At 43.0% G+C, this 20,770-nt stretch overlaps 2 protein-coding genes across 4 annotated transcripts; one reads left to right on the forward strand and one right to left on the reverse strand.

Annotated features, from left to right (window-relative positions):
* Window positions 1-4,121: 4,121 nt before the first annotated feature.
* On the reverse strand, window positions 4,122-7,324 carry zic1 (zic family member 1 (odd-paired homolog, Drosophila)). Of its 2 annotated transcripts, none has more exons than XM_020654969.3 (3): window positions 6,198-7,324; window positions 5,612-5,775; window positions 4,122-5,225 (listed from the first exon to the last, which is right to left on the reverse strand). In XM_020654969.3, exons 1-3 carry the CDS (start codon window positions 7,156-7,158, stop codon window positions 5,028-5,030), a joined length of 1,323 nt encoding a protein of 440 aa, XP_020510625.1. In that variant the 5' UTR covers window positions 7,159-7,324; the 3' UTR covers window positions 4,122-5,027. The 2 variants fall into 2 exon arrangements, with proteins under 2 accessions (XP_020510625.1, XP_020510624.1); XM_020654968.3 differs by having other exon boundaries at window positions 4,122-5,228.
* A 3,297-nt stretch (window positions 7,325-10,621) lies between these two features.
* zic4 (zic family member 4) lies at window positions 10,622-16,119 on the forward strand. Of its 2 annotated transcripts, XM_020654967.3 has the most exons (3): window positions 10,622-11,757; window positions 11,866-12,498; window positions 14,556-16,119. In XM_020654967.3, exons 1-3 carry the CDS (start codon window positions 11,331-11,333, stop codon window positions 14,996-14,998), a joined length of 1,503 nt encoding a protein of 500 aa, XP_020510623.1. In that variant the 5' UTR covers window positions 10,622-11,330; the 3' UTR covers window positions 14,999-16,119. The 2 variants fall into 2 exon arrangements, with proteins under 2 accessions (XP_020510623.1, XP_020510622.1); XM_020654966.3 differs by having other exon boundaries at window positions 10,622-12,498.
* The last annotated feature ends 4,651 nt before the right edge of the window (window positions 16,120-20,770 follow it).

A 20,770-nucleotide genomic window follows, 5' to 3' on the forward strand; every position in this document is an offset into this window, starting at 1 on the left:
CACACACACACACACACACACAGAGCAGAATAATGGGTTAATTGGGACTCATTGTTAAATTTGAGGGGGATACAAAGCATGCAACAGGATGAAACACAAACATACGTGGGAATCAGGCTTAATGTCTCTATAAATTATAATAACCTCGACGTTCATCTGTTTGTCGGCCATGTTTTTTTCCTCGGGGGCCACCTTGCGGAGCGCTCTGACAACAACAACGCTCGCGATGTGTGGAAATCGGATCCGCAAGAAAAATCTGCCAGCGATTATCTTCTCGACGCAGGAATAGCGTGTCATTAACAGACACATCAGATACAAGCAGATGTCGTCAAGCTGCTCGGGGAAGAAGTGAGAAGACCTCTCCATCGAGCAGCACATCAACACGCCATACGCATCGCTCATCACACAACGGCTAAACGTGGCCTCGTTTCATTACAGCTGATGAATTTTTTTTAAATGCTCTGTTTGTGCCCTTTGGCTAACTGGATGCACCTCCATCTGAACGTAAACAAAAAGGCGTTAAGTTTTAAAATAATTGTGAGGCTAACACGCCTCATGTTCACTGACGGATCTTTAAAAGAAGTATTCATATCCACGTTGTTCATTAAGAGAAACCTAAATGTTAATAATTCACTGATAACCTCCTTGTGGAGAGGAGGAGCCTGTAAGTGAATAAACATGAAATTTAAAGGTGAAAAAATACAGATTGCCCTTTAATTGATTGGACGGATTGACAAGGGTTAAATTAGCCAGATTTTCCCGTGTCAGGTTTTTTAGACCCCATTCTCCCCTAATTTTCGCCACTACTACTATCACCCTGTTGTCTTCAGGAAGAAATGTTTGCACCTGAAATCCAGCAGCCTGTTTAGGTAGCAGCTTAGGCTTCTATCACGACGTTCAGGTGACGCCTGTCCCTGTCGGTGTTGCCGGGGCTGCAGAGGCTGCAGAGGCTCGGTGGCTCCGCAGAGGTGTGCAGCAGTCTCACCCTGTCGTGAGGAGCTAATTGGAGTGGCCTCATTTAGCAACACGTCAAAAGAGCGACGCGACAACACCGTGTCAGCGCCTCCACAAATCTCCTGCACGCTCCGGAGCTTAATAGCATGTCAGAGAGCACAAGTGATGCAACGTGGGGTCACCGGGAGCCGATGTTTCACTATAACGAACCCGCTATCTGAGTGTGTGTGGGGGGGGGGCTCGGAGATGGATGTCCCAATCAGAGCTGTGGTTAAATAAAAAAAGAGCTGCTGTGAAGTGTTTGAGCTCCAGTCAGCTGCTAAACACCTTTTAAAACTTTAAAGTAAAGGTTTAGAAAAAATACAAATGAGTTGTGTTGTAGCCTGAAGTTTAAATGTTTCTAAAGATGGAGGTACCATTCAAAAAATAATAATAATAATAAATACTCAAGAATTTGAATAATTGATAATTTGGGATAATTCCTAAAATGTTCAAATTAATTTGAGGGATAATTTCATTTTGAGATATTGGAATACAAGATGAGAAACTTAAATATCTCAAATAATTAAAACATTATTTTTGAACTATTTTTTTATCCTGTTTGTAATGTGTGTTTTCATTTAAAATAAATAATAAGGGTTAGGTAATAATAATGTTCTGGGAAGAATAAATAATAGCTTCATTACTGTTTGCAGTGTGAGGCGTTCACTGCGTGTTGGATTTCTCCATCATTACAATGGTTTTATTACTTGGACGCGTTTGAACGTGTCTGCATGTCTTTAAAAGGGAAAGTGGTCTTGACTTGAATTTGACCTTTTTTGCATCATAGCACTCTGGAGCTCAGCAGCTGGAGTCTGTGGGATGGCTTGTGGGATATTTCATGACTTGCACCTCTTGAAGTTTTTTGAAACTGAAATATAGATCTCTCTCTCTCTTGCACTGGAAACCTAATAGTTAAACCCAAGTGTAAATGTTGAACTTATCGATGTAGTCCTCAGTGAGTGACGGCAGCTGGCCTGTAGATCAGAGAGCTGGCAGAGGCATGGGCACCTTATATGTGGTTGGGGGGGGGGGGGGGGGGGGGTTAATAGTTTTCTCCTAATCTTGGACCGAAGTTATTCCGCGTTCTGGGAAAATAGTTCCACGATGAGTTGCATTTATCTGCACGTATAAAGGGTATTCAGAAGAGGGGGCTCACTGGGAGAATGCCAATAAGATCCAAAAAGAGGGACCAAAACTTTAACAACAACAACAAAATCAAAACAAATCTACAATGTGGACTCTTACAGTTCAAGTTTTTAAATGCGTAAATAGTTTGCAGATGAAAACAGACACATCTTTGCTTTTTACTGTTTAAAACCCCCATGAAGGGAGAGGCTGAACCTTCACTGTGACACTCTCTCTACCTCGGTAACACAAACGTCAGGCTCGCTTTATGGCCACAAGTGCTGGTGATAAATATTCATGATGCTGGCGCCTGCGCTTTCCTCAAATCGGAGTGTTTGTCATTTCCAGACTTGGAGCGTAAATACATTTAAAGTGGATGTTTTCTTCTTTCGTGCACATCAGCTCCTATTTGATCTGCAGTCACCGTCAGCTCCACACGACGACGCGCTGCAGCCTGTCGTCGACTTGCTCTCTTTACGAGCATTTTATTTTTCGTGTGTTCAGTGTAAAGTAATACGACGGAAGCCTGGAGTGGAAATTAAACGGCGTGGGAGCTGACATGTTTTGAATTCAGGACGTGGACGCGGCAGAATCTGGCTGTTTTTTTTTGAGGGTCTAGTTTGGGTTAAAAAAAAAACTAGAGGGTGAGGACAAACTCACGTGTTTGGACATAAACAAAAAGAAACTCAAATAAATTCAGTAGATGTTTTTTTTTTCCAACATTATTAGCCTGGGATGTAAAGCAGAATTTTCCATCTGAAGTGTTTTCTCCAATTCAAAAGATGAATAAACTGCTTTTAGGTTCACTTAGCTGCTATCTCTACATTTGTCAATTTGGCACCAGATTTATATTCAAATCTGGTGCATGAGGGGAAATATCCCGCCAGCTAGAAACCACATGACAATGTTCTAACACAACCACTTTAAACTATTTATATTTGCAGTAACATGATGAACATTTTTCTATAAAGCTGCAAAGTGACTCTCTCTCTCTCTCTCTCTCTCTCTCTCTGCAGACAGACAGCTAGTGTTAAATAGAGTCGAAAAAGTCATTTTATTACCATCCTTCATTTATCTCCACATCTAATAGTCCGTGAAAAGAAAATATGAATACATTTCAATACATTTGGACAAATCGTCGAAGATGGCGTGAGTCGTGGATGTTTTGTTTTATTTTTATGTTGGCTGATGACGCACGCACGCACACACACACACACACACACACACACACACCTCTGCAGCTTTGTGTCGATTGTTTTTACGGGGAAGTTTTTCGAGCAGCATTTTGTGACAGAGCTGCAGACTGACAGATCGTGGCTCCGTGCACACTGGCAGTAGTGTTAACCGTGATCAGAGGCAGTGCTGCTGATGTGATCTCTGCCTAATGGGCCGGTCAAGCAAGCAAGCTGCTGCCAGGAAAACAATGAGGAGGGGGGGGGGGGGGGGGCACACTCACTGACTCCTCTGCTCTGCCGTGGAAGTCTATGGAACCCCGACAAAACGGCGAAAGAGGAAAATAAATTAGATTTGAAAATTAGATTCCCGAACAAATTAAGTAACAAACTATTTTGGGGGTTTACACCGAGGAACAACCTCCGTGATTAATCGATTTAATTTGCACATTACCGGAGGGCAAAGTGTTGGATGTTAATTTTGGATAAACAGAAGATGCAGAATGAGGGGGAGTGGATTTAACTCTTATTGACTGTCAGGGTAGTTTGTCGCCGTGCGTTTACAACATAACCTTTAGCTTTGAATGCGCCACACACACACACACACACACACACACACACACACTTGTAAAAGCATGCACACACACACACTCACTCACAATGAAGAGTAAAAAGAAACCGAAACATGCAATAAATGGAAAGCGTGCAAAAAGCTGCAAACACTCTTCTTACACTCTGCAGCAAATTCTTCTTTTTAAATGCACTCTTCATAAAAAAAAAACAACCAATCCAAACCACACCAATAATCTCCAACGAATTGCATGATGGTATTTTTTTTTAATCCTTTAATATAGTACGAAATGTATCCAAACATTTTTTTGTAAACTAAATTTTACATACGAGCGCATTTCTCCATAAATACCGATCATTTCTAACATGTTACCGGTTCCTTTACATGCGGATAAATATGGAAAATTGAGCTACTTTACATGTAATAATAATAATAATAATACTTCCTTTCAGACAAAGCAATTGACAGAGATTTTTTTTTTTTATATTTATCACGTACATAAACAGGTTGACACGGAATTTCAGGCTTCCACTACACGAGTTATCGACATGACATTAAATAACAACAATGATACTGTGCTACTCAAACTGGACCTTGGACGAAAATGTTGCACTGAATAGTCTACAAAAGCACATTAATACTAAGAGTCGGTTAGGTCGACGTGTAGACTGTAGTAATACTGAATAATTCACATTTGGTTCACAACTATAACATTCTTTTTCAATGATTCGCGATATTCTTTAAAACCATCTCATTTTTCCATATATCTAGGGACCACATTTTCACAGATTTTCCCTTAAACTGTGATATTTACAAAATAAAATATTACATTTCCCCCAATGTTGGTGAAATCCTTATGTACAAAAAATTCATGGCCCGCAGATTGCATGCTGTGTTTGAGATCTCTTATTGAACAGTCTCTCGGTAAAAATAAAGAAATATCGAGGAAAAAAGTTTAACTTCTCGTCCTTTGCCTCCTTTTTTTGTCCATGCAATTCTCTCTCTTTCACAATAAGACAGCCTTTAACATGATCGATTGGGCCTCCCCCGGCTTCTCTCAGTCCATGTTTCTCAAAAGTCTTTTTGATTCCAAGCAGTGTCTTTTTTTAAAATCTGCATCAGTCTTTTTTTCTCTCTCTCTCTCTCTCTCTTTTCAAAAATATTTACACGTACCATTCATTGAAATTTGACGTCAGCGTGCTGTGGCTGCTCGTGTGGTGCACTGCTGAGGCTGCTGGTGATATGGAGCTGCTGCTCTGGTTCTCTGTAGACGGGGACACTATGGTGGGGGGTGTGGACGACTCATACCCTGAACTGGCCGCTGGAGACGGCTGCGGGCCCGGGTTGGTGGACTCGTGGACCTTCAATAATAGAGAATAAAAAAATGCAATCCTGCATAAGATGTTTGTTTTTGTGCAAAAATACAAGACATGAAGAGAATCATCCAAAAACAATTAAAAGTCCTGCTTTGACTGATGTGAACATCCTAAACAAAAGCAGAGCCCCAACATTATTACTCTCATTAAGATCTTAATCTCATTTCTCGGTTGAAAGAAAAGAAAGAAAGGAAGTGTCAAGGCACATTAACTTATGTTTCTGAATTTCTACGGGCTGAAAAAAAAAAGCTGTAGTATTTTTCCAACATCATTTCTAGTCAAGCAATAAAAAAAATGTTTCAGCAAATTACAGTTGCAACAATTTATTTGTAAAACAATTAAATACTGCAGAAATAAATGTCTTTTTTTACCTTCATGTGTTTCCGTAGGGAGCTGGGGTGTGTGTACGACTTGTCGCACATTTTGCACAGATAGGGCTTGTCCGACGTGTGCACGTGCATGTGTTTCTTGCGGTCGCTGCTGTTTGCAAACCTCCTGTCGCAGCCTTCAAACTCACACTTAAACGGCTTCTCACCTTAAATGAGGACACAAATATACAATTATTTATGTTGGACTGGATTTCAAAATTATTCTCATCTTATTCTTTTTTATATTTGAACATTTGTTTTGAACGCTTTAATATTTTAAATTCTCAGATCTACATTTTTAGCTTTAAAAATGTAGATCTGTATTTAACATGAGAATTGCACTTTGCAAAATTACATTCAGAATTTAATAAATTCAAAAACAATTAAATGCCTGTAACAAATACAAATTTGAGTATAATATAACAAGTGTTAAGAAAACACACACGTGAATTATTTTCTGTTGACAACTGAATGCCAGAGAAGACTCTCCAGCTGTCTAAGATATAATAACCCGGATCACATGCATATTTTGGATGAGATATTGTCACGGGGTCTGGCAGTAAATATTCTCTCTCTAAGCAGGTCTTACCGGTGTGAGTCCTTTTGTGAATTTTTAGATTTTCCGATCGAGCGAACACTTTGCCACATCCGGGGAACGGACACGGAAACGGCTTCTCTCCGGTGTGTACCCTGATATGATTCACAAGTTTGTATTTGGCTTTGAACGGCTTCCCCTCTCGGGCGCAGTCCTCCCAGAAGCAGATGTGGTTGGTCTGCTCCGGCCCCCCCACATGCTCCACCGTCAGATGGGTCACCAGTTCGTGCATCGTGCTAAAAGTTTTGTTGCACGACTTTTTGGGGTTCGTCAGCTGCTCCGGCTCGATCCACTTGCAGATGAGCTCTTGCTTGATGGGCTGCCTCATGTATCGGAAGAAGGCCCCGGCTCCGTGGTGTGCCGCCATATTCATGTTCATGGGGCCGTAGCCGTGCAGCTGGGTCGAGGCGTAGTGGTCGGACCGGGGGCTCGTAACATGGCCGTACTGGTCGGCCCGTCCGTACATGTCCCCCGAGAAGCCCAGCCGCATCTGGCTGTTGACCACGTTGGAAGACGCATGGCTCGCCGCTTGCTCGTGCAGCCCCGGGAAGAGCAGGTGCCCCGCCGCATCCGAGTGTCCATGTGGCCCTGCGAAACTTCCGGAGGCGAACAAACTGTGCTGCGCCCCGGCGGCGTCCCCGAAACCCCGATTTCTGAAGAGAAAGTCCCTGGTGGAGTTGAACGCCGCCGTGGAGTAAGAGCCAACGTGGGTCGGGTGGTGGTGGTGTCCCAGGGCGGCAGCCGCGTAGCCGGGCGCCTGGGAGGAAAACGCCGTTTGTCCGGAGCCGATGTCGTGGGAGCTGTGGTTTATTTTGAAGGCGCCCATCCCATCCGCGAACGGATTTATCCCCAACGCCACCTCTCTCTCCGTGACTTCGCCTGTTGAGTGATGCCGCGAGGAGCCGAAAGTAGTGACTCCTATGGTGGGATACTGCGGTCCTGCGTCCAGGAGCATCTTCAGTCTAGACTCGCCGAGACGACTGAGAGCAGAAATCAAAAAATCACGCACAGATATTCTTCCTCCCCCTCTCTCTCTCTCTCTATCTCTTGGACCCTCACTCGACTGAGCAAAACTCTCCAAATCCACCGATTTTCTGTTTACTTTCTAAGACGCGAGGAATTCCCCTATACCACTCACCCGATGCACACGCAGAATCATGTATACATGCAATATTGTCTTTTGCGGTTTATCTCCCTGTGGCGCAACTTTCACCTCCTCAGTCAGGCGGTGAGCTCCAGACTGATAGTCGCAATCATTCCTGCAGATAAATGAATTGAAAAGACAACACAGTCCAGCCCTGATGAATGGGGGAGAGGAGGAGGGGGCGCGGTCACATGGCGCAGGAGCTGCGGCGCTCATTGGTTGGGCCCCTTTTCCCCCCCAGTAACATCCACTCACCAAATAACAATCCACGGTGCAGGGCCCACGCTTCTATTGGCCTCTTTGCATCATCAATCCCAGATATTGTGAGATTGCTGACTGTGGATTTGGTTAAAAGGCTGAATAACAGCAAAACAAAAAAAGTTGAGGAAGAGAAAACAAGGAGCTGCCGTGTAGAGAGTCGAGGCACGTTCTGCAGCCACATACTGCAGTAATGGGAAGCAAATGTGTCAGATTGTCTTTGTTAACGTGGGCACATTGGATGTTAAAGAAAACACTTTGGTGGTTTAATTTGTTCCTTTTTTTGTATGTGAGAACTCAAACATGATATATTAGCCTCACTATTTGTCTGCTGAAAGATCAAAAGGCTAACCCTTGTTTGAATGATACAAAAAGAGAAAACCACAAGATTAAATTAGGACATTTTCTTAATTTTTCTGGGTGGACAGGATTGTAAACAATCATTAAAGCATTCAAAGGTGCACGCTCATTACGCACGTCATGGCATGCGTGTTCATGCACACACCACTTCTCCATCTTTCCCCCAGAACCCATCACGGTAAAACCTTGATGTTTGATATATAAAGTCTGCACACTGTCATCACTCTCTTTTATGAACTTATAAAGAATCCACATTACATTTTGTTTTCTCTCTCTGTGTGTTTTGCAGCCCTGCATTTCTCCTCGTGAACACATTGTTACAGCTCACACCAGTGCAACATCTGGGCTTTAGATTTCCACATCATCATTCTCACCACCAGCAGCAGCCCACGCTCACAACAAGGGTTATCTTCAATATCTTGGACACTTTCTGACTTGGATCTCCTTGTATCCATAATGTACTCTGCTCTGCTTGTGCAACTTACTCGTTTTATTTTTTATTATTTGCAGGTCAGTGATGCATGGCCTGTGTGCAAGACGTTGTGGGTTGTCGACGTTATCAAGTGGGATTTGCGGCGCTCTCTGCAGGAACCTCCGGCTGCTAGAGTTCAAAGCCACATGCACAGACCGTGCCATGCAAACCATTAAAAATATCTTCTTGGCTACTAGGCTAGTTTCTTACAAGGCATTCTCCAAGTCAGTCTTAAGGAGACCAGGCAAAGAGGGGAGGTTTTGGTGTTCTCAACATAACAAGTAGACCTACAACTTGAGCTGGAGGTTTTTTTTTTAGGCAGTTCGCTGCTTTACTTTGCAAACTTTGGAGGAATCTTTCAACAGGTGGAAAACGGTAAGAATGGCAAATCATTGACGAGGTCAATCAGGTCCTATAATCAGCCTTGCACCATGCAAATAAAAATTGGAATTTGTGAAAATAAAAATAGTTCCTAGAATTGTGCACAACTGAGTGCGTTTAAAGTTGATGTGCGTAAAATGACTCTAACTTTTATTTCCATTCGTAAAAGTAAAAAGAAATGTGCCTTAATTAAAATTAAATGACAGTTTAGGGATAAAACATGTCCAGAGTCTTACTTTAGGATTTGAAATGATTACCAGGAACTGTTTAGGATTTACAGTGAAAGCCACTCAGCCAGATTTTTACGAGTCCTCTCTCCAATATTCAGCTTTTTTTCTTCTTCGTTTGTTTAGGATCTAAGGCTTCTCTCTCAGTCAAGTAAAACAGGGCAGTAGTTTAAGTGCGTGCACAACTTGGGACCAGAAATAGCACTTCAAAGTTTTGCATTACGCTGGTGCTGTGATGCCTCTGAAGGCTACAGCTGTGAGCCTCATGAACCCCCACGCGAAAAGGCCATTTAATAAACATCTTTTGGATCCGTCATGTCTCAAAATATTGACTCCATTTCTAACGTGCTGGATGTGACGCTGTCAGCGGCGATGTTGACAAGTCAATTCACAGGAGTAACCCCGGGGGGAAGTAGTTTCTGCATTCTTTTTTTTGACTCATAGAAAACATAAAAGAAGAATGAACGGAATTCCCATCCAGAGTATGGACTTAAACACTTTGGTGTAAGAAAACCAAACTTTCTCTTTTTTTTTAGTATGTCTTGTGTGTTTTCTCACCAACGAAAAATAAAAGAGTAAAAGAGTGTGAGGAGGTCAAGCCACTGAATATTTAATGTACGCGCGTGTGTCAGTCTCTCTCTGTGCGAGTGTGTGTGTGTGTGTGTGTGTGTGTGTGAGAGAGAGACAACTCCTGCAGTGATTTTTAAGTTATTTTAAAAGGATTACAAAGTACAACATAAATAATCATTTTTTTTATTTGACACCATGGTGATCCACACTGCACGTGACCTTTAAGGTCACTACAAAGATTAACATCACACCACCTATCCTCTCAAAATCTGAATCGACTGTAAACGCAGATTTCGTTGCAATGTAAAAAGATGAAACACGGAAAATGTATCAGTCCAAACTCTTAATTATAATAATAATAATAATAAAACTAGTTCAAGACAGCATGCAACTCATTCCCTGACTGCAGTATTCAGACAAATTAATTCAAAATGTCCAACACGCTGAAGAATAAAACGCATCACCTGTAAAACAAACATGTCGGAGCATTTTGATAAACACACTCACATGTTTTTCTGATAGTTTTAAAAGAACAAGTCATGTGAACAAAAATATCTTTGACTGTGAAGATTAAACACAGAACGCTTTATATTTCTTCTACGGCAGATTATCTTCCATAACTTATTTTTTTCTTTACAGCACTCAAAGCAAAAAGCAAACTCCTCTCTTAGCCTATCATCCTCGATGGAACAAGATTTGTAGTAACCGATACTCACTGGTTTTATTTTGAGCTTAAGTCTGCAACGGCACCAACTCCCGTGACCCTCATCTGCTGCCGTCCTGGGTCTAAAGCAAAATTACCCCGGATCATAACAACAGGTCCCGTCCATTACATTTTTTTTTCTCTCTCTTCGGGACAATGGCCGCAGCTCGCCCCGTTCACACTTCCTACACACGCGGATCCCACCGAGCAGAGCACCGAGTCAACGCCGAGGAAGACGCGGCAGGGCAAACGACTCGAGATGCAAATCTGGGAGTTTTATAAAAGCGCATATTAATGGTATGTACCCCGGACTATATGAAACTCCCACGTGGAGCTTTCCTTCGCTACAGTGGAGAAGTCTTTCTCCGCTCGACGCCGATCTTTAACGTGCGTAAAGTTGTGCGTAAAGTTATTCTTCACGCGTAGCAGGGCATAATGAAGATATCACTGCATTATTTATGATCCTTAAACTTTAATACTGATGATATGCATGCTCTTGCAAGGCGGTCTGTGTTGTAATAGCATAATCAACGTGGGGGGAAATTGCTGTTTCATGGCCGCGCAGCTTTTGTTCGCTGCGACAAAAGAGAGAGGATTGTATATCTGGATCAACTTTTGGAGACTTTTATTGTACAATAACCTTTGCATAACAACTCTTTTTTCTCAAGCGTTGCCTGAGGCACTGCGCATGCGCACTGGCCGCTCGCTGTCACTAAGACATTTTTCTTCACGTTGGAAACTGTCACTGGTGACGTCAATCACCGGGCTCTGACCAATTAGAGCGCAGGGTGATTGTTTAGCTCCACGGGCTGCAGCGCCTACCATGAATCTCTATTCAGTATCAAAGCGTCCTGCTGCTGCCTCTCAACCGAATGGGATTCCATGTAGTCTGCAGATAGACTTAACTTTAAAAAGTCTTTTTTTTTTCTTTATTTTTCACTGCGATTAAAATATATTTGTCATCATCATTATTATTTTGCCTGCTGTCAAGTTATTCTAAAATTAGGAAGTAATGAGCGTGGATGCACTGGGAAGCCCCGTGATGGACCCTACGTTTTCCAAACGGAACACGGCGCTGAGATTAGTTGACTTGGCAGGGGCTCACCACCATCACCATCATCACCACCATACCCCTCAGAGCGTGACAGGCTTCCCGGGGTTCAGCAGCCATCCACACTCAATGGCTCACTCGCACCCTGGGGAGATTACTGCGGAACCCCGCCTGGGGCCGAGTCCATTCGGGCCAGAACACATGGGGCACTCCGCGGCCCTCAAAATCAGCCCAGCCCATCATTATCCCCACCACCATCACCACCACCACAATCATCATATGGCAGGCCACAGTGAAGTGGTCTCCAGTCAAACGGGAGCTTTTGGCCCGGTTCAGGCGACATCCGTGCCCTATTCTATGTCTCACACGGCCCAGGCTCTATCCGCAGGTAGGGATTTCCTCATCCGGAGAGATCTGACAGCTCAAGCCATGCCAGTGCTGACTGACCAGACTGCTGGTTCAGCCTCTCACCACGGAATGTTTGTCTCAACAACAGGTAGCTATCCCGGACACTATGGTCACCACCCTGACGCTGGGAACCATACCCTCTTCTCCGGACTCCACCACGACCAGCCTTCTAGCGGATCACCGGGTGGCCAAGCGTTGAATGGACAAATAAGGTTAGGACTACCTGGAGAAATGTACGTTAGGTCTGATCACTTGAGTCAAGTGGCAAGCTCCAGGGCTGATCCGTTTTCAGCCTCGCCGTTGCACGGCTACGGTGGACTGAATCTGAACATGAATCTGAGCGCTCATCACCACCACCACCACCACCACGGAGCCGGCGCGTTTTTCCGCTACATGAGGCAGCCGATAAAGCAAGAGCTCATCTGCAAGTGGCTGGAGCCGGACCACGCTCCGAAGAAACTCTGCTCCAAAACTTACAGCACCATGCACGAACTGGTAACGCATGTGACGGTGGAGCACGTCGGAGGACCCGAGCAGGCGAATCATATCTGTTTTTGGGAAGAGTGTCCGAGGGACGGCAAACCCTTTAAAGCCAAGTACAAACTTGTAAATCACATCCGAGTGCACACCGGGGAGAAACCGTTTCCGTGCCCGTTCCCTGGCTGTGGGAAAGTGTTCGCCAGATCCGAGAATCTAAAGATCCACAAAAGGACTCACACAGGTCAGTAAATACATTTTCAGAATGTGAAACGTTGCTATAATTCTAGAAGTCAAATTATGAAGCTGCATGCTTAAAAATCACTCGCAGGTTTTTGCATGCAGTTCAACAAAAGTGACGTGATAGTGAGCAAATGTTGCGGCTTATTTTTTTATTTTATTTTATTTGGTTTGGGGCATTTTAAAAATGTCCTCTGATGGGCAATTAACCTTTCCTGCGCGCAACAGCCGCTGCATGGCCACCTGTTTGTTGTGAGTTGCAGCAGCATTACTCACTAGTTTTTTTTGTTTTTTAAAAAGGTCGAGCTTGCTGGGGGGATTAAGGTACAGCTCACTCAAGCGTGTGACGGTTCAACCTCTTGTTTGCACCACAGCACAAACAGAGTGAGGCCCACGTCAGGTCTTTAGCATGTATCTTTTTTTGCACCAGGCAGCAAAGTTAGAAAAGGTGCATCGCGTTCAGTCAGTGTGTGGTTTTTATTCTCTCATTTTCTTTGTTTGTCTTCTCCTTTTTTTAAAAACTATTTCATACATGTTCCTTCAATTCAACCAGTTAAATAATTCTAAAAGTGAGCTGGATTCATTGCATTTTTTAACCTCACATATTTGTTTTGAACACACATCATATTCACTCCATGAGATTGACATGCCATGTGTTTGTGTAGAGGGAAAGCATCCTTAGGAATAATCAGCCTTCAATCAACAGGTTAACAATGGCTTCAATAATTCACCAACAGGTTGGCAGAGCAGAGCTGCCTGCCCTCTATAGAATGACTGACGTGTGTACAATGCAGCTCTGATTTAACTTTAAAAAACATATAATGGCCACAATATGGCTGCTCGCCTCTGTGACACAGTGACGTGGAGCTTTAGTGAGGAGGGAGGAAATAAAAAAAAAAGGGGGCCTCAAAATGTCGAGTCACACTTGTAAATGAACACAATGATTACATTCCTTTTTTTTCCCGGGGTGGCTGCATGGCACACTCCCCCCTCCCTCTGCTCCATTTCTGCGCCCTATGTATTATTCATATCATTTGCTCACATTACCTAAGTACAAATCTGTTAAATTATTTCTGTGTGTTGTGCTCCCAAGGGGCCTGGTCTTTTGGTATCATGTTTAAAACCTATCCGAAAGTGTGCTTATGACTGGGGCTTGCCCCTGGGGTCTGTTCCTCGACGCTTTCTTGTACTACACTAATATCCTTGATTGGCTCTCTCAACCCAACAGCTGAAGGTCAAATTGATATTCAGCCCCGCTAAAGTGTAATTAGACAGAAGCAATTACATATTCTCAAAAGCTTTAATCGGAGGAGAAAAAATCAGCAACTGGATGATTCCCGTGTAATTTATTCAGATTGTCTTTTTTTTTTTTTTTCGCCCTGTCATAATCAGGTAGAAAAACGTGTTATTGAGACGCAGACTGTAAGCTTCACACACACACACACACACACACACGCACACACACGCACACACACACACACACACACACACACACACACGCACACACACACACAGACGTTCTGATGCAGCTTGGCTACTTTCATTTATCATTATTTACTGTTGGTTTGAGGCCTGAGCTCGTCTGTTTTGACGTATGCCGTGATGCATGCAGACGCCAGGTATAGACCCGGGACAGTGGGGGTTCAGCCCTCCTGTTTACAGCAGACAGAGGCGCATGGCAGGTCTGTCCAAACAGGCAAACTTTGGAAAGTGCCATGCAGCAGGGGAGGGGAGGGGGGGACGTGTGTTTACTGTACCCACCAAATGATAAAAATAACAATAATGGCTATTTCAATTTGTATTAATCTGTATTAATGGACAAACATCATTGCATACTTGTTGCTTTGTATATTATTTATGCCCACCTTTTATTAAATAATTTAATATTTCAGCTTTTTCTCTGCTAGAAGTGGGGAGGGTCTTATTTATTTATACTTGAAAAAAACATAAATTATACCAAAAACAAAGAAATCCCTGATGCTCTTGGGCGTCAAATGTCTCTTTAGTTCCGCCTTTAATGTCTTGACTCCTCTTTCATTGTGTCACCTTCACTGTTCACAGGTGAGAAGCCCTTCAAATGTGAGTTCGACGGCTGCGACAGACGCTTCGCCAACAGCAGCGACCGGAAGAAGCATTCCCACGTCCACACCAGCGACAAGCCCTACAACTGCAAAGTGCGAGGCTGCGATAAGTCCTACACACACCCCAGCTCCCTGAGGAAACACATGAAGGTGCACTGCAAGTCCCCGCCGCCCAGCTCGGGCTACGAGTCCTCAACCCCGTCCCTGGTCTCCCCCTCCTCAGACTTGGGCCGAGAGCCAGGGGCCTCCTCGGTGCTGTCGGAGCCGGCGGGAGCCTCCTCCCAGCCCGCCAATTTAAGCGAGTGGTACGTGTGCCACAGTTCAGGTGCCAGCGGAGCCCAGACACCGCCCAGTGGGGCCTCCACACCAGACCCAGCAGATGAGCCACCGTACAGGAACCCGGAACCGAGGGACGCGTTTTAACCGCACTCAGACTCGGTGCCAGTGGTGACAGAACACATTTCCAAAAGCTCAACTATTAAAAATGGTTTGGCTTTGTTGCCTAAATATGCCAGCAAAGGCCCACTGGTCCCCCCTCTCTTTTTTTTGGATGAGCCACCAAACAGACACCCAGAGCCAAGAGACGCATTGAAACCCACATTGAAGGGGGAAACGTGTAAACCTTAAAGACGTGCTAATTTCCAGGCACAATAAAAAGAATATATTTTGAAACCTCAGCGATTGAAACGCTTGGCTCAGTGCCTGTTACGGCCCAACTGGCCCACTTGTGAGGGGGGGGAGTCGTGTAAATCCGTCCTAGACGATGTGGTACTTTATTGTAGGCTAGGCATGTTGGTGTCAAATGATTTTTGTAAATTACGAGTTTTGACTTCGATATGTTTTTATTTATTTTTCAAACCTGATCTCTCGGAAGAATTTTTTTGTATGATCGAACCAAAGTGCATGTTTTCAATTTGGGGCAAACTTGTACATTTTGTTAATTTTTGTAACTCTCTATGGCTGTGTTGATGTTTTGTAAAGGATCTTCACGTTTACACACTTTTCATTTTTTCATTTGTGCAGAGGCTCAACAAACAACTCAACTGTTTTTTCAGACGCCTGCAGTGTTTGATAGACGAGCGTTACAAACTCTACATGTTTGATCCAAGTGGGCATTTTGTGATTTTTGTATCATTGTCGTCAATATATAAATATATCTATATATATTTTTTTTCTTTTTTGAATATCTGAAAAACGAGCGGCACTCAAACTGCGTACCGAACTGCCTTGTTATATGTGAGTATTTTGAATAAATCTTGTATGACTAAAAATGAATGAGCTGCCAGGCCAATCACATTTCTGGAATTTACATCCATCCAGTTGCATTTTAAAAAAAAAAAAGATAATTTTCTGTGGAGTGTATTGAGAAAGTCTGTCTTTAAAATTTATATTTGTAAATTTAAATCATAATTTTTTATCCTTTTACATAAATGTCAGTGAAAAAAACTGTGTGCTTTTCCAAAGTGAGAAAAAAAAGGTGCAAAAATCCAGAGAAGTTCAACGTACTGATACTTCTGGTACTTCTTTAAATAACTTTGGTAACATTTTCTGTTCAGAGAGTTTTATTTTTCTCTTCACAGGAGGACTCTCTCTTTCTCTCTCTCTCTCTCTCTCTCTCTCTCTCTCTCTCTCAGCTGAGCTCTGATGTGATGAAGGGTTCTACAATATTCTGATCCAGACTTCAAAGGGCACTTGGCACAAAGGAGCCATTTTTTTTCACGACGGTGAATCCTCACGGTGAATTAAGATTTCTAAAGCAATAGCCGAGTCAAACTCAAATGATATGGGGGCCAAGTCCGCGCGTTGAAAAGGCCGCTCTAAAGAATGTAATATTTGCTTCCCATGGGGTCGGAAACGGTAATCTATGTCCTTTATGCTGCAGACGAGGGGCAGCATAAAGAAGAAAAAATATATTCTTTTGCTGCGGGCCTACTTCACGACAATCAAAGGAGAAGCCGCTCAAACGCAGTTGTCCCGCAACATAATGGACTCTGCACTGCTCAATAGATCCTGAATCATATTTTAGACTCTATACATCACGATCACTGCACATGCGCATAATAGACGCATCCATTAGCTTTTTATTTTATTAAGGAAGTTGTGAGTGGTTTGGAAACACGCAGCAGCCACAGAGCTCACATGTTGTTCTGGGAAACTTCCTGCTCTAGATTTTGGACCCCGGCCTTGAATGAGTCAGAAGTGGGTGGAAACAAACATTGCTTGAACTCCCCCCCCCCCCCCGTTTATAGAGTTTGGTTAAGTGCATTGTAGTGAAGACACTGCAGGCGAAAGAAAAGAAGAATGAACAAATAGAAGAATATGACTAAGTCGTTTGGCACCAGCTCTGTGCGCGTAAAGAAAGAAAACCAAAAAAAACCAAAAACAAAGAAAGGAGGAAGAGAAAAAAAAAACAAGAAGATGGATCTCAATTGAAAGTGGGAGTCTTTGAAGTGGAAGTTGATATCAGAGGGATTCTTCTAGGTCGTCTGAACGACGTTGATGACACGGAAAGCCTTTTGTCACCGATTTGTTGGGCTCCTCTCTATTGGATTCCTCTCTATTGGGAACGTCTAAAGCTTTTAGTTCCAGTCGTCAAAACGGACAAGAACTAACTGAGTCGCGTAGAAAAAAAAACATTTTCCATTCAGGGACTGGAAGTGAAGGGTAGGGGACGTTTGAAGGCTTGTTTCAGCAGGAAGAGAAGTTTAGAGCTCGGTTTGTAAATAAGGTTTGTAGGACTTAAAAAAAAAAAAACATCTTTAGAGCAGGAAGAGATGAAAATAAAAGAGTCCCCGAGTTAAAATAATAATAATTACAAAATAAAAGCATGCTTCTGCTGCAGGACTAGTTCACTGACCTTTAATAATTTATGACTTTGACCAAATATAAACATCATGGACGTCTTCAGCCTGCACGTTTTGGAGGTATAGTTGATTCAAAGAGGCTCCAAACAGTGTTAAGTGAAGAGGAATGCATGTACCACAGCAGACATAAAACATGACTGTGTGTGTGTGTGTGTGTGTGTGTGTGTGTGTGTGTGTGTGTGTGTGTGTGTGTGTGTAGACTCTGGCTACTGCAGGCAGTTCAGTAAGAACTCGGAGAGGAGGATCTTTAACAACTGATCCCGTTGGGTTCACTCATCGAGACTTCCCTCTTTCAGCTGAGTGACAACCTTTGATCTGATATCAGCTCCGGGGTCAAGGTGTGTGTGTGTGTGTGTGTGTGTGTGTGTGTGTGTGTGTGTGTGTGTGTGTGTGTGTGTGTGTGTGTGTGTGTGTGTGTGTGTGTGTGTGAGAGAGAGAGAGTTACTTCAGCTGTAACACTAATGTCAGTGGATTCCTCCAAGACTCAGAAGAGAGCACATGTTAACATGAATTATTCTAATTTAAAAATACTTTGTTCAAAGTTTATTTAAGATTAATAGTTGTAGGAGATTTGTGCAAAACAACAACAACAACAACAACAACAACAACAACAGCAACAACAACAACCCAAAGTGAACGGATGTGATTTTCTCCCAAGGCCCCTCTCTCTCTCCACCTCTGCTGCGTCCCGGGACTCATTTGAGTGTGAAATATCATTTCTTTGTAAAAAAATAAAGGAAGCGGTAATCCCACTTCCTGAAACTGTCCGGCGTTATTGAACAAAACCCTTTTAATAGGGGGGATTAGCAGTCTAGGAGTAAAAGCCTCTCTCACTCACTCACCCCTCCTTCCACACACCCCACACCCCCTTTTTTAATTTTTTTTCTTCCTCCCTCCACGCCCACCCCACGCTCCAACACCACCCTCGGCACCTCCAACACCAAGCACAGGTCATAATTATCAGGAATGAAGTGGCCGAAATTGGCATGGCAAATAAAGAGAGAGACAGGTGCAATAGAGCCGTCAGAATCAGAGCGGAAGGAATTGTTGTAAAAGAGGGGGGGGGGGGGGGGGGGGCTTTATGTGGAAAACACACACATTCAGGAAACTGTTAATTAATATTATTAATTGTATTCAAAGTGACCTCAGAGCTCCTGACAGTTTGAGCATTTCATCTCTAAATATTGGGTGATATTTAGATTTTCACCTTAAAGGAGCATTCCACTCTTTTTTCTTTTTTTTTTTGTTTTAAGCAGACTTTGCTCCAGTGTGCAGAAACAAGGTCCCGAGTTAAATGCAACAATAAAATCTCGTGGTGAATGTTTAATATTTTATCCCCCATAGCTCCCAAGGTTAGTTTCCAAACGGGAGATTTACACAATCACGTGGTTTCGATGAACACGCAGCTTTTTCTGCCTGTGAGGATTTACGACAACCTTTAAAGCAAAAATGAACCGTATTCCGCATTTATTCAAAAAAAAGGTGAGCACGGTGAGCTAAGGCATGGTTTAGGGCTCCACCCCCGCGGTAGCTTTTTGTATATGGCTAGGCAAAACCTCACATAAGTCACAATCCGGGACAACCTGGAGGGAACAATCTGGGCCAATAAGACCCCGTATATAGACGACCCCCACTGCCCAGGTTTTAGGATTACCGTCATGCACAGATTTTCAGGAAGAGAAGTTATTTTACTTCCATAGATGAGCGGACTCCCCCCGACGTGAATCAGCCCCCCTAGTAGCCTATAGGCCCCGAACATGGATTTCCAACAACCGGGACATTATATGGCAGAATGTGGCACATACTTCACACCTGCACTCTGAATAGCAGCAGCCCCCCCTTTTTTAACTTCCGTTATCCCTCCTCACTGTATGGATTCTCACATGCAGCATGAGCGCAGAGGGACTTGTTGCTGAGCAAACACAGTCGGAAATAAAGATCTAAATATTGTGGAAGTCTATTCAGAGAGTGTTGTGTTGATGAAAAACTCGGGGAATTAAAAACACGCAATTCTTCTTGCAGCAGCGCAGTGTAAACAGTAATCTGATGACGTCAGGCTCGTTTCTCAAAGTGCAGCTTTAAGAAATGAGCAGAAATAAATGCCGATCATCTTAATTTAGCCTTCTCATTATTCCAAATAACAAAACAACAAAACATTAAATTAATTAAGAATAATCAGGAATATTTTGAGATAAATATGCCCACTAAAAGTCGTAAAAATCAGGCACAATAAATGATTCTGAACTTGAGGATTTGCCCTTTTGGCGATGGAGTCTGAGTGACTCAAACCAACACGTCATCATTTTAATTTTTCAACCTCCCTTGACCTCTCCAAGTGTTTGGTCACACTAATATTTTATAAAAGGCGAACAGGTGTGCTATAGGGTGTAAAGGAAATTCAACAAAAAGCAGTCTATGAAAACAAACATCCGGGTCTTTATATCTTTCAGCCTGCAGAAGTGAAATCTGATTCAAGAAGTTGAGATGAAAAAAATAAAATAACCATTTCTCTGCTCTGCACGTGAAGGGCTTCACAGTCAATGAAATGGACCGTTTTAAGGACAGACAGAGAAAAAAAACCCTCCTACTGATTTAGCCAGAGCCATAATGGCACGAGTCGCGTTCACACAGTCGATAAAAGAGACAGTATATCATCATATATCAAAGTAACACAGAGTATTAAGGGGATGCAAATGCTGCCAGCATTATGAATCATTGCTTTATCTGCACTATTTCACACGTCAGATGGGGAGATCTGCTCGCGAAGAGACAGGCGGATGCACAGTTTGAGCAGAAACATAATGCAGTGATCAGTGTTGCAGTATCGAAGACTTTGGGTCATTTCTCCATCTCCCGCAGGAAAACGCATTAGGCCCCTCGTATTTACATACTCTTTAATATTTGACAAACATTCATAAATTACAAACTAATGAAATGTTCGACGGTCCTTGGAGATGGAGCTAATGAAGACATCGACTTTTTTTTTTAGTTGTTCGCTTTTGACACATCTTTGTTAGGTTTTAATACCATCCTCTTTCTCTCACGCTCTATTAACTATTATTATACTGATGTCAGGCCACCGCTGACACGTTACGACACCAGGATCACCTGCTGGAGGTGGGCACGCCATGGGGCATCAATGGCCTCCATCTTTAACGACACGAGCAGTAGGCCATACAGACACAAATGTGTTAAATGCTTTGGAGCTAATTTTTTTTTTTTGCTGGAAAAATGTGATTCCATGTGGGTTTTTAAACTGCACACAGAAAAACAACAAAAAACACAAATCAAATATTTTTAGGATTTTTTTTGTTTTGTAATTTTTAAGCCA

The sequence above is a fragment of the Labrus bergylta genome, chromosome 20 (genome assembly GCF_963930695.1).
Source record: "Labrus bergylta chromosome 20, fLabBer1.1, whole genome shotgun sequence".
In the NCBI taxonomy this organism is placed as follows: domain Eukaryota; kingdom Metazoa; phylum Chordata; class Actinopteri; order Labriformes; family Labridae; genus Labrus; species Labrus bergylta.